Consider the following 14517-nt stretch of genomic DNA (forward strand, 5'->3'; position numbering starts at 1 on the left):
AAGAATTATGGTATGGTTTAGGAGGTCAGTCTGTGCACCCAGATAGGTTAGAGTTATTAACTGATGACAAGGGTGCCATGCATATGTTGAACATTGGTAGGTTAAATGACGAAGTCCATTTGTATGTGGTTCATAATATGGTGGAACCACAAATAATAGAATTCATTGATTGGGTTGGTGGTGAAGAGGGTTATGGTGTGGATGTTGAGGTGCATACTGAAGGTGATGGCCAAGAGGGCCGTGAGGTCCAAGTTGAGGGTGTTGAGGGTGGTGAGGTCCAGGTTGAGGGTGTTGAGGGTGGTGAGGTCCAGGTTGAGGGTGTTGAGGTCCAAGTTGAGGGTGGTGAGGTGGAGGATGAGGTCCAGGTTGAGGATGCTGATGGGGATGAGGTTCAGGATGGTGAGGTCCAGGGTGAGGTCCAGGTTGAGGATGCTGATGTGGATCAGGTTCAGGATGGTNAGGAGTTACATGAGGTCCAGGTTGAGGTCCAAGGTAACCTCTATCATGTACAGGAACCAGAGGTGCATGAGGTTGATGATTTTGAGGTAGAAGATTTAGGAGAGGATGATGAAGAAGAGGACAGTGAGGGTGAGGAGTTGCATGAGAATGAGAGTGAGGAGGAAGATCTATATGATGTCACCGTGCAGTGTGACATTGGGTGCTACAAAGGAAATGTTAGAGAACAACATTCCAGTCGAGTGTTTGATTCTTCTGAATCTTCTGACAATGAGAACAATATGGATGATGTGCGTGGGTTGTCTGACAATGAGTGGCTGCCAGAGGAGCTGATCAGTGATGTTGAGGACAGTGAGGGTGAGGAGGATGGTGGGTCCAGTAAGAAGAAGACAACCTTTCCAACTTTTACTATGCCAAGAAGTATGGATGGTTATAAATGGGAGGTAGGAACCTTTTTCGCTGAGAAAAAGAATTCATGGATGGTATTCGGACTTATGCACTTAGTAATGGAAGAAACATGAAATTTATAAAGAATGACAAGAAAAGGATTATTGTGAAGTGCTTGGGTGGAAAAGGAAAATGTAATTGGTATGCCTATAGTCCTTTTAGGATTGATGTCAATGCATGGCAACTTAGAAAAGTTGTTGATAGTCACAGCTGTAGTAGGGATTTCAATGTCAAGTTAATGACTTCTAAGTGGTTGAGTGAAAGGATGGAGAAATTGTGAGAGAGAACCCAACTATGAAGGTAATGGATATTAGAGATAAAGTGACTAGGAAATGGAATGTAGGGATATCAAGAAATATGGCTTTTAGGGCAAGAGCCATGGCAAAAGATAAAATTGAAGGATCATTTCATGAACAATATAGAAGACTTTATGATTATGGGCATGAGCTCCTGAAAACAAATCCAGGATCAACAGTTCAAATTAAAGTGGATAACATTAATGGTGAGGTGATTTTTAAAAAAATTTATGCATGCTTGAAGGCATGCAAGGATAGCTTTGTGAGTTGTAGACCTATTGTTGGCTTGGATGGATGTTTTCTGAAAACAAAGTATGGAGGGGAGTTATTAACAGCAGTTGGAAGAGATGGAAACGAGCAAATGCTGCCCATAGCATATGTTGTGGTTGAGGTTGAAAACAAAGAGAGTTGGACTTGGTTCTTGCAGCTGCTAATTGAGGACCTTGGTGGGAAAGATGTGTGTGCAGGAATTACTTTTATGTCAGACCAACAAAAGGTCAGTGAACTTGGTTCTTGTACATTTAAATTAATATCTTCATTAGAAAATATGTAACTCAATATTTTGAACATGGCAGGGTCTTTTGGCATCTTTTCAAGATCTTCTACCAGGGGTTGAGCAAAGGTTTTGTGTTAGGCATCTCTATTCAAATTTTAGAAAAACATTTCCAGGAAAAGACCTCAAACGTCTCATGTGGAGGGCAGCAGTAGCCACACATCCACAACAATGGGAAGCTGAGATGAGGAATATTAAAGCCATCAATGATGAGGCTTTTAAATACTTGCTTTCAATTCCACCTAGGTATGTTTCTGAATTGTTTATTTTATTTGTTATAGTAATAGTTAAATTTTTTATACTTCAGAACTTTAATAGTTTTTATTTCTTAATTTTATGACAGATATTGGTCACGATCTAGATTCACCCCTAGATCACAATGTGACACTCTTGTCAACAACATGTCTGAAGCCTTTAATAGTGTGCTAGTAGATAGTAGGTCTAAGCCTATTATTAGCATGTTAGAAGACATTATGGTACACATTATGAAGAGATGGGCTGCCAACAAGACAAAGATGACACAGTATCATGCTTCAATCTGCCCTAAGGTTTGGAATAGATTTCAAAAGGAGTCTTCCTTAGGAAGATATTGGTTACCAAGGTTAGTTTTATAAACTGTCTCACTACATAATATTAGCCATTTATCTTGACTTGTTCTAAGTTCTTTGATGTAAATTTTGTGTTACATACAGGTGGTCAAGAGAGAAATTATTTGAGGTCATGCATATTTCAAAATTTGGCAACCAATTCGTTGTCAATGTGGACACCATGGACTGCACATGTAGAAAATGGGCAATTACTGGCATTCCTTGTGCACATGCCATAACATCAATGAAGTTTCTGAACATCAATGCAGAAGATTACATAACCCACTGGTTTAGAAAGTCCACTTATGAAGAGACTTACAACAGCATAATTTACCCTATCAATGGTCAACATATCTNGGAGGTAACACCCTATTCAGATATATTACCTCCAAAGAAGAAGNNAATGCCAGGAAGGCCCAAAAAGAAACGAAGATTGGAGGACTGGGAGTTGAAGAAGAATGATAGTGAGTTAAGAAAGGGTGGTCAGAGAAAAAAATGTAGGTATATGTAAGGAGCTTGATCACAACAACAAAGGCTGTCCACAAAGACCTACTGCCCAATCTCCTTCTGAACAAACACAAGGCACCCAAGGTCCACCAACAGATGTTCCACTTACCCAAGAATCCACTGTGATGGCAACTGCAAGTGGTCCTCCTCAACAACCAGACTCCACTGTGAATGATGCATGATGACTGCTATTAGGATGAAACTATTGTTGAATGATGAATTATGTAACTGATGTTGAACTTTTTTAAATCTTGAACTCTAATATTTTGGATGTAATCATGTTATGATTTTGGATGTAATAATATTAGGATATCATTTTGGATGTAATCATATTCAGATATATCATTTTGGATGTAATTTGTCAGATATATTGGATATTACTTTGGATATGAATTGGATATCAGTTTCGATATTGATTGAAGAACTTTTGTGTTCACCATGTCATTTTGGTAGCTAAACAGCAACTGTACCACTCATATTTTCATTAAATAATATTTAGCCTTTGGTTGAAGGTTGTATAAGTCAGTGTTCATAAATAAAAGTTGCTCCAAAACAAAAATTTTAATTTAAGTTCAGTTTCATTCCTCTGTTAAAAATTGCTTGGTAAATTGGCTTAAAGTTGGTGTTAAAGACCAACTGTACCACTAATATTTTGATTCCATACAATTTAGCCTTTGCTGGTACCTTGTATAAGTTATATTTCATAAAGAAAACTTGCTCCAAACATCAAATTTTGATTTACAACACTTTTTTGCAAATTGGCCATTCAAATCACCATTTTATTTCTGATATCAGCCATCAAGGATACAACTTAAGCAATCAAAAGCTTCATACCACATTACTAAAATGAAAAACCACTGAAATACAAACATCCCCACTAATACAACTTTCACCCAACTTTCAGCAACAGTGACACTAAAATTAAATTGAAAATAAAGTTCACAAACATCATCCCCACTAAGATTTTAAACCACTTTTCCAACCTAAGTAAGGTTTTCTCCATAGAAGCCATTCTCATCTTTTCAAGATAACTTTCTTCCATACTCATCAAACCCACTTCTTCAGCTCGTGCAATAGCACTCCTTTCTTCTACCACTCCTTGATTTCCTTCTTCCAAGCACCACTCAAAGAAGTTGCACCCAACCAATTCGTCATTCCCACCCTGTTCAAGAACAACACAAAGAGCTTCGTCAAAACCCAAAATTTAGGGATAATGGTTATGGAAAACTCACCTTGAAGTTAGGACACCCCCAAAATTTTTTCCCCTTGTTCTTAGGTGTTCGGGCAATTCGAAACACTGCATTCTGACCACAGAAGCATGTTGGTTTTGCACCCAATCTCTTCACACTGCCAGTACTGTGTTGCATGGACGAACCCAAACATTTACAAGAGNTTGATGAACGAGACATATCCTTAGGAGCACCTCAAGAACACAATGCTTCACTACAACTCTTCTTACCCAAGATGAATGAAAGACCTCTTCTTCCCCAACTCCACAATTAAGTAAGAATGAGAGGGGATTCCCTTAAAACTTAGGGCTTGCCCTTAAATCTTAGGGCTTCGTCATCCACCTAAGGCATTCCATTTTATTTCACATTGACACGTGGTAAAAACTAAAATTACAACTCATCAACACTTAATGTCGTTTGCTAACACTTAACGGATGGGATGTAATGTGTTCATATTTTCAAAATTTGTGACTAAATTGAGACTGTTGCAAAATAGAGGACCAAAATGAGATTAGTTGACAAATTAGAGGACCAATTGAGGTATTAAACCCCCCAACAACATCATTATTTCATAGTTTACACTAATCACTTGCGTATTCTTGAGTCAATTGATCAACACTTGCATTCATGTTTATTTTCTGTTTTGCATTCTAAATCTATTTTTTCTTCTCAAGTCTTAAATAATCAACAAATCACATGACTGTTTAGGCCAATGAGTCTCTAGGGAAAACGATACTTGGTCTTACCATTTATATTACTTGATACGATTCGATACACTTGTCAGAGTCTTAACACCCTCCAGGCATACACAGTGTCCTCTCCATGTCATCAAAATTTTCTCCCTCTTCCATATTTAGTGCAAACTGACACTGCTTACCAGCCCACTCAGTATGCAGAAACCTGTTAATAGTATCACGATCATACCAAATAATCTTTCCTCTCACATAGCTCATGTAGTCTTCTGTATGAGTGTTGCCAAATGACCTTGCATTAGTGTAGAATTCCTTGACTCCCGCTATGTTTGCTGGTGCAGGGAAAGCAGCTACATTCTCCCATTCTCTTCTTTCCAATTCCTCTCCAAATTGTGGGGCCAAGTTTGGTATCCACCCCACTTTACGCTCCATCAAAAGTCTTCGGTCTTGGACTATTTGGAAGTGTTGTTCATGCTTCCGAGACAGGAACTTGGTAGAATAAGGATGCTCTGGTTCCTTCCTTTTTTTTCCCACGGTTTTAATTCTCTTTCCTATTGAGGAGGTCATCCCTGTATCAAATACAATTCACAAAACCACAAGAAGCATTATCAAGCATTAGTAATCCACAAAACAACCTCCAAACACACTTTTCTATCAACGCTGAGGGAAAAACAGGGGCCATCAGCGTCACCTGCAACGAGAAACATTAAACTAGATAACACATCAATGGCCAACAACCCAAAATTCATACTTCTGTAGAAATCGCGTTGAGCGCCCCTCAGAAGGCCCTCAGTGCCAGACAGTTTTATCTGCATAATAGCCCTAGTTGGCCTTTAAATGTTACTCACATGAATTTTTCATAATTCCAGTCCTCAATCAAGATATTTAATTGGTCCAAACAGTGATTATTTCAACCAATCATGCAAAAAACATCAAAGCTCCTTAAGAATCATGCTTAGACAACCATGTTCATTCAAAATCATGCTTTCAAATACCCTAGAATGTAAAATGCATGCACTTACTTGGGTGGAGATGCTCAATGTGTGAAGAATGCCTAATGAATTTGAGGAAATCAAACCCTAACAGCAGTGCTCTCAACAAACCCTAAACTTTGGATGGAAACTTGATGCAAAATGGGTGGAGAAAGGGTTTTGTGAAGAGGGATGAAGAGGAAAATGGAGAGAAAGCCTTTGAAGAGTGCTTTGGAGTGGCTAAAGTGAGTGAAGAGTGAATGAGATGGCTAGGCCGATACCTAGGGTAAGGAAAGTTTCTAATAGGTCAACTCACACTGAGCCCAATTTAAAACCCAAAACCCAATTCTGCAGAAATCGCGTTCAGCGCCCTAGACTGGCACTGAGCGGTGAGCGCGACACTTATTCCTCTCTTTTCTAGCTTGCCCTCAGCGTTCTTAACCAAATCCTCTCAACTTCAACTCTCAATTTTTCGAATTTTATATATTTTTCACTCACTTCACACCCCCTCACTTAATCAATACATTTAATCTCTCACACCACTCAAACATTCAACAATTAAGCACCTATAATGCAACTAGAACAAAAGCAAATCAAAGCAAACAAAGATAAATTTCAAACAACTGGGTTGCCTCCTAGGTAGCGCTTGTTTAACGTCATGAGCCTGGCCCATGAATCTTTTAGCACCCATCAGTAGGTGCATATCTTCTCACCATCACCCATCAATAGGTGTTTAGCAGCTTAGTATCCTTCAGTAGATACTCAATCATCTAGCATCCATCAGTAGATGTTACGCCTTCATAGGCTCATAACCCAACAAAACAATGTTCCAAAGTTTTTAAATTACATCACCAAAACAAATAAATCAAAGAAATCAATGTTTTTAAATCACTGGGGTGCCTCCCAGCAAGCGCTCTTTTAACGTCATTAGCTTGACCCAATAAAGCTCAAATTTCATCTTTAATGTTGGTGTTCCTCTTGCTTTCATTACACCAACTCATCAATTGCTTTTGATCCACCTTTTTGACTCATCTTGAATGTGGAGCTTCAATCTTTATCACTTCATTCTTTTTAAAATCTTTCATAACCCATAACTTGTTTTTGAATCTTACGAGTAAGCCAAGTTTGAATTATGCATCCACCGAGTCATAATGAACCATCCTTCCTTTGTCATCTTTTTCTTCTTCCCTAACTTGTGAGAAGAAACAATTTTTACCTTTTATGACCGACTTGGCAGTTTTAAGGCTAGTCACTGGTGCATCCTCACATGCAGCTTTATGACTAGTCTTCTTTTCTTGAATTTGCCGCTCCACTTTGAAGACATTAAAGATCACCTCCTCTTCTTGGTCTTTAAGAATTACTGTCCCATTATCCATATTGATGATTACCTTGGCCATTTTCATGAACGGTCTTCCAAGAATAATTGGGATCTCCTCATCCTCCTTCATCTCCATCACCACAAAGTCAACCAAAAATTCAAGTTTTTCTACTTGAACCACAATATCCTCTGTCACACCTTAGGGTTTCTTAGGGGATCCATCCACCATTAGCAAAGAAATCTTTGTCGGCTTCACTTTAAGACCACCAATCTTCTTAAGCACAGATACGGGCATCAAATTAATGTTTGACCCTAAATCAATTAGGGCTTTCCCTATTTCCACATTCCCAATGATGCAAGGGATGGTAAAACTTCATGGATCTTTCACCTTTGGAGGACATTCCTTCTTCAAAGCCACACTGCAATTACCTTGTTCATCAATAGTCTCCTCATCTAGATATCTCTTCTTTTTTAGGAACCTTTTTAGCACTCTTGCATACACAGGAACCTGTTGCAATGCATTCACCAAAGGAATTTTAATCTCCGATTTCTTAAAGATTTCTTTAAAACAACCTAATTGTTTCTCTTTATCAATATTTTCACACTCCTTAGGAAGAATCTTTTCTATTTTCTCAATTTTTTTCTCTCCCCTCTTCTTCTCTCCTTTTCTTTTCTCTCAACCTCACCTCTTCTCTCTTTATTCTCTTCTTCTTTTTCACTCAACTCAACTTTCTCTTTTCTCTCATTTTTTCTCTCATCCAAAATCTTGTCACTTCTAGTCATAATGGCATTGCACTCCTCCTTAGGGTTAACTTTAGTATTGGACCCAAAACTCCTGTCAGACATATCTTCCAACTTTTCAGCCAGTTGGCCAACTTGTATCTCCAAGTTTCTAATGGTCGCTTTGGTGCTCTTCTAATTGGAGATAGTTACCTACATAAATTGTTGAAGAGATTTGTTGGAAGTCCCACATTGACTAGAGATAAGGCCAATTTATAATATATAAGTGAGGTGCAAACCTCACCTTACAAGCCGGTTTTGTCGGGTTGAATTAGGCCTAAAACCCACTTCTAACATGGTATCAGAGCCAGGTTAGAACCTATCCTAGCGAGTTCTAAGTGGGCATTATTCTCTCCAGCCAGAGTGCATCTGCCATTATTCTCTCTAGCCATCTCCTCTATACTCTGGTCAAATCCTTTTGGTGAGGGTTGTAAAATTATCACCGGAGGAGGGAATAATTCTCTAGATGTTCGGATCCTCCTCCTTCTTCTACTTTCGTCTAGCCCTTCAAGAAGAGGTTCTGAATTTTTCTTGCTCCTAGTACGAATTATATCTTGCATACACAAGAAAAATAAACCCTAGAAAGCAATTATTATAACAAAACAAAAACAAAATAAAAACAATGAAGTCGAAGTTAATCAATAATCACACAGATAAAATAGTTAAACCAAGAGTCCCCTGTGACAGCACCAAAAACTTGTTAAGACTCCGCCAAGGGTACCGAATCGTATTAAGTAATATAAATGGTATATCCAAGTATTATTTTCCCTAGAGACTCACGGCCTAAACAACCATGTGATTTGTTGATTATTTAAGACTTGATAACGAAAATATTTGGTTTTATAATGTAGAAAATAAACATGAATACAAGTGTTAATCAGTTGACTAAAGAATGCACAGGTGATTGGTTGATAAAATATGGAATGATTATGTTGTTGGGGTTTCCAACTTATCCTATCCACTGTCATGTATTTACGAATTCATCTTCTTCATTAATGTTAATGTCACTCTCTAGAACATTTAAAACTCGATGTCTCGGTGAAGAAAGCATATCCTTAATTATGAGTTCATACAATTCCTAGCATCCCTAATAATTAATTCTGAAGCACACGAGTGCATATGCAACCAACTCTCATATTCCTATGTCTAGGTAATACTATCTGTTAACACCCAATTTCGTCTGCATAGCTAAATAATAGAACTTGTTTTTTTTTTACTTTTATCTTATTTTATTATTTCTTATTTTATTATTTTGTTTAGTCTTTTAAAAAAAAGAAACAAAAGGGAAAACGAAAAAAGCAACAAAAAAAAGGGAAAGAAAAATTAAAAAAAAAAAGAAGAAAAAAACGAAAAAGAAAAACAAAAGGAAAAAAAAAAGAAAAAAAAGGGGGTGCATGTGAATAAAATGGGAGAGGTGTTGCACGTGATAAATTCGATTTGATTTCCTTGGAAAAATACCTATAAGCAATTAATATTAATGCATGAGAGATCACTTTAGAATTTTGTTTGGAATTTTGTTTTATTTGGTAATAATTTGAATCAACATTATGCCAATAATTCTAAGCAATAATTAAAAATAATATATTGATTGTTGCGTTCACTTTCTTCCTAAAAAGAAAAAATATGATTTCCTTTTAATGGATAATTTTATGACAATTATTATAATTTGATTTATTAGACCATTTCTTTCCATGTTTTGTTAATTGTCAATTAATTCTTCATTAAGGCAAGATCACAATAATATTACAATGTGTGTATATAAATACGCACTTTGAAGAGAAAAGGAGGGGAGAAGAATCCAATTTCGAAAAGAGAACATAAGAGAACAAAGAAAAAAGAAGAGGCAAAAGAAACCTAGGGTTTCTTGAAGAATTCAGGCTTGGGCTAAATATTTCGTGCAACACCACTGGTTTTTAATCCTTAACACCCTACGTTGTTTTTTTATTATTAATTTCTTTACTAGTTTGTTATTTGAGTGAATTTTTTTTACATTGTCTCATATATTTTACTATGGTTTTTGTTTGCTTTGTTTTATCTTTTTTTTTTACCGTGCATGTACTTTTTCACTTATTTTAGTCTTTTAATTTTTATTTCATTTTGAATATTTACGTAACTATTATTTTGTCATAAAATTAGAAGAATGGATTTTTTAGAGTTATTAGTATTTAACATTGTTATGCTTCTTTATAACTAAATAAAGTTTTATTTATTTTCTATTTTAAATACTTATGCAAATATTATTATTATTCTTATTTAATTAAAATTACAAAAAAAAAAGACAAAAATAATAATCATAAAAAATTATAAATTATAAATTATAAAAAATATATTTTAAGGGTTTAAGCACATGTGTGATGGCACGCATCGTCCTTGTGCTAAAAACTTTTTTCTTCTTCTTCTTTCAAAAAAACAAAATTATTTTAAAAGGTTTAGGCACATGTGCGACCATTCTGTCGGCCTTGTGCTGAAAACCTTTTTTCCTCTTCTTTCAAAAACCATCAAAAATTTATTTTTAAAGGTTTTAGCACATGTGCGACCATTCTCTCTGCCTTGTGCTGAAAACTTCCTCTTCTTTCAAAAAACTATCAAAAAAATTATTTTAAAAGGTTTTAGCACACGTGCGACCATTCTGTCGGCCTTGTGCTAAAAACTTTTCTCTTCTTCTTTCAAAAAACAACAAAATTATATTTTAAAAGGTTAATAGCACACGTGCGACCATTCTGTCAGCCTTGTGCTAAAACCCTTTTTCCTTCTTTTATGAAAATAATCAAAAATTCATTTTAAAAAGGTTTAAGCACACGTGCGACCATTCTGTCGGCCTTGTGCTAAAAACCCTTTCCTTTTTTTATATAAAAAATACAAAACAAATGTAAAATCTTCAAAAACTAAAAACATTTTCAAACAAACAAACCATTTTGTCGGCCTTGTGCTAAAACTTTTTTCTTCTTCTTTTAAAAAAAATCAGCAAAAATTTATTTTAAAAGGTTTAAGCACACGTGCAACCGTTCGCGTAGGCCATGTGCTAAAACCTTTCCCTTTTTTATAAAAACACCAAAACGCAAGACATCCTTTTCCAAACCACAATCAATCTTTCAGCTAGAACTACGTAACCCTGATTTCTCATTTTGAGAATACATAGGAGCAAGGTCAATCCTTGTCGGACACAAAAAAATAAAAAAAAAATATATTTTGTTTCTTTAGAATTTTATTTTTAGGGATAGTTAAACATTTTGCTAACCACATCGAATTCGCATTTTTAATTAAAGGTACTACCTTAGGGCAGGCGTTGTAGGGTGTTAATACCTTCCATACACGTAATCGACTCCCGGACCTAAAATCTGATTCCCGCAGACCATGTCTAATCATTTTATGATTTTTCCGTAGTTTTCCAGAATAAACTATGGTGGCGACTCCAAACTCTTTTTTCAAATTCGTTTCTTTTTTAGATCGTCGTCCCGTCACGAAATCGTTTGCGACAGATGGCGACTTCACTAGGGATAATTTTGAGGGTCAAGCCATTTAATTAGATGCGCGAATTCGATATGGTTTTGATTTATGTTTTTTCTTTCCTTTTTACTTTTTCTTATTTTTTATTTTTATCTATGTTTCATATTTCAAACAATTGCTTGCGAATTGTTTTGATATTGAACCCTAGGGTAGAGAACATGTTTATATCTGCCTGGGATTTTTTTGGTTGTTTTGCAGGTGAGGGTTTGGGTATGCATTGCATTCTCCCTTCACCACACACTTTATGCATATCATGAGTGGGGCCCTATACCCGGGTCTGAGTGCAACTTAGAAATAGAGGGGTTGTGTAGCAGTGCCATTTGGGACATACTTCTTGTTTGGCTATCGTGAGAGCCCCAGCTAGAGTCTATTCTCTTCACTTGTGTCTCAGCATCTAGTTGATTACTCGACTGTTGTGGAGATGCTATGAAGGGGGCCATAGCTCTAGTGACCATTGACCTCTAGGTTCAGGGAACCATCCTTGTGAGATTGCATATATTTGACTTTGAATCTGAAATGTTGAACCTTCTTTAGGGCACAAAGGGAGATGTGTGCAGTCCTATAACCGTCATTTTCGCTTAATAAAATCACGCATCTTTCATATATCTTGAGTCACTAGTCTTTCTTGCAAATCGTCAAACTTTTGTTTTTTGAGAATAGCAAAAAAAGAAAAAATGATAAATCAAAAACAAAAGTTGCAGCGTCAGACTTTTCCGAGGTGAAATGTCTAATAAAAAATATCAATTTGACGTTTTTCTCGAGACATTTGTGCACATGTTTCCAAACTAAAGGATCTTCCCTAAACAAACATTGTCACTGCCCTCAGTAACAAAAACCTTTACACTAGGGCAGATTGGCCTGGCCAAAATTATCCTCGCTTGCGCTAGTGGGGTGATCCCTGAATCCATCGAGGCACATAAAAAAATTTTTTAAAAAAAAGAATAAGTCCTCTAGATTGAAAACCCAAAAGGGCGGTCTAGGAAGAAAAGAAAAGAGAGAAAAAACGACTAATGTTGAGGTCATCTAGTCGCAAAATTAATCTTTTGAAAATAAAGCAAACAGAGTTCAAAATAATGTGTGGCCTTCTTGTCTTTATCAAAAAGCAAAAAATATATATCCATTGTCACCCCGTTTGAGCCAAAAATAAATTCTTTTTCAAAATCATCCCCAAGCAAGGATTATCATCAAGTAGGAGTCAGCTCATGATGCAAATAAAGAGCATTCAGTGGTCAAACGAAAAGAATTCATCAAGAAGAAAAAAAACAAAAAATAAAAACAAACAAAAAGAACAAAAAATCACAAAGTGATGATGAGCAAAAAGAATGAAAATCAAAGTTCGAGAAAAAGCGAAAGTGCTCAAAAAGTCAAATAGTTGATGCAATGCCTAGATGATAACCCTTGTTTCAAAAAGTAATAACTGATAAACATTCATTTGGGCCTTTATATCCTTTCTTTCAATACCTTTTAGCCCTTAGCCACGTACAAGCCTAATAAAGTCCACACAGATTGGATTATGCTTGCTCAAATTTTCATAAAGCTTAATTTTTGCGATAAGGCGAATTGACTTTCGATGTGTCGTAAAAAAAATATATAGAAAATGAATGAAAACAAAAAAGGAAAAGAAAAGAAAAGAAAAAAGTAATGTCTCAGGAAGAGGGGGATCTCCCTGCCAACTAGCCAGAAGCACGCAGAAGAAAATCAAACCAGTTGGGGGCCATCCATTTAGCCTATCTTTTTCATGCTCATTACCTCTTCCAAACAGAACCCTATGCCAAAAAAACTGGGGCAGCTTTGTGAATCTCATACGAATTCTTTGCCTTACAACTCATCGACCCATAATCTCAAGACTGGGGCAGCCTTGCGAATCCCACTTGAAATCTTCATCCCAATTTTCATGGATCCGAACCCCAGCTCATTTTCCCAACTACAAAATCGGGGCAAAATTTTTGGTATATCGTCTTTCGTCTTGACACTCACATATTGCATCTCCTTTGAGGATTGTAGTACCCATGTGCCGGTCCCAGTCTTCCAAACCATTCCAAACGGCTCTCTTTCTCTTCAAAACCATCCTCTTGCCAATAAATTCAAGCATGTGTGCACTGATGTCTCGGAAGAAAAGTCAAAATATAATAATCTCAAAGTTAGACCTTGGATGTATGACATTCCTCAGTTTTCACAAAACGTTGAAAATAAAGACCAGTTTGATGATTACAAGTAAGATAACTGACTCAAGCAAAAAGACATGCAAAACAAAGCAAATGTCTTTCATATGTGCATCAATCCATGAAAAAGAAAATCTTTCGGATCGAAACCCTCTTCACTCATATGAATGGTTGTCGAATCCTTCTTCAAAAATACAAAAAGAACGACATCAAGATTTTAACATTTTGCAATGAAGGGTTTCGATACCTTGTTGTCTTTTCAAAAATAAAATTTCTATCAAAATTGCAAAAATTTCACGAAATCATGAATTTCAAGAATTTCAAAATTCCTAAGCCCAGTTTCTACACTGGGCCCTAAGCCCAGTTTCAACTGGCCCCTAAGCCCAGTTTCTACACTGGCCCATAAGCCTAGTTTCCACACTGGCTCATAAAGCCTAGCTCTCCTGGCCCACAAAGCCCAGTTTCCACACTGGCCTATAAAGCCCAGCTCGCCTAGCCCACAAAGCCCAGTTTCCACACTCGCCCATAAGCCCAGTTTTCACACTGGTCCTTAAGCCCAGTTTCCACACTAGCCCATAAGCCCAGTTCCCACACTAGCCCATAAGCCCAATTCCCACACTGGCCCTTAAGCCCAGTTTCCATACTGGCCCATAAGCCCAGTTTCCACCCTAGCCCCTAAGCCCAGTTTCACCTAGCCCATAAGCCCAGTTTCACCTAGCCGATAAGCCCAGTTTCCACACTGGCACATAAGCCAAGTTTCACCTGGCCCACAAAAGCCCAGTTTTGTCTAGCACCCAAAGCCCAGTTCGCCTAACACCTTAAGCTCAACTTTTTCTTTTTGTTATTGGCCCTCTGCTTCACAATGGTCAAATTAAAGTTTTTCTGCAATTTTGGCCCTCTGCAAGGCAATGGTCAACTCCAGGTTTTAATTTTGTTATCGGCCCTCTGCTTCGCAATGGTCAAATTTAAGTTTTTCTTCTGCGATTTTGGCCCTCTGCAAGGCAATGGTCAA

The 14517-nt window shown here is 36.9% G+C and overlaps 1 protein-coding gene across 1 annotated transcript; it reads right to left on the reverse strand.

Annotated features, from left to right (window-relative positions):
- Positions 1–3656: 3656 nt before the first annotated feature.
- On the reverse strand, positions 3657–4213 carry LOC111240742. The gene is made up of 2 exons (XM_022776363.1): positions 4079–4213; positions 3657–4008 (listed from the first exon to the last, which is right to left on the reverse strand). Exons 1-2 carry the CDS (start codon positions 4211–4213, stop codon positions 3736–3738), a joined length of 408 nt encoding a protein of 135 aa, XP_022632084.1. The 3' UTR covers positions 3657–3735.
- Positions 4214–14517: the final 10304 nt, after the last annotated feature.

The sequence above is a fragment of the Vigna radiata genome, unplaced genomic scaffold (genome assembly GCF_000741045.1).
Source record: "Vigna radiata var. radiata cultivar VC1973A unplaced genomic scaffold, Vradiata_ver6 scaffold_180, whole genome shotgun sequence".
Classification (NCBI taxonomy): domain Eukaryota; kingdom Viridiplantae; phylum Streptophyta; class Magnoliopsida; order Fabales; family Fabaceae; genus Vigna; species Vigna radiata.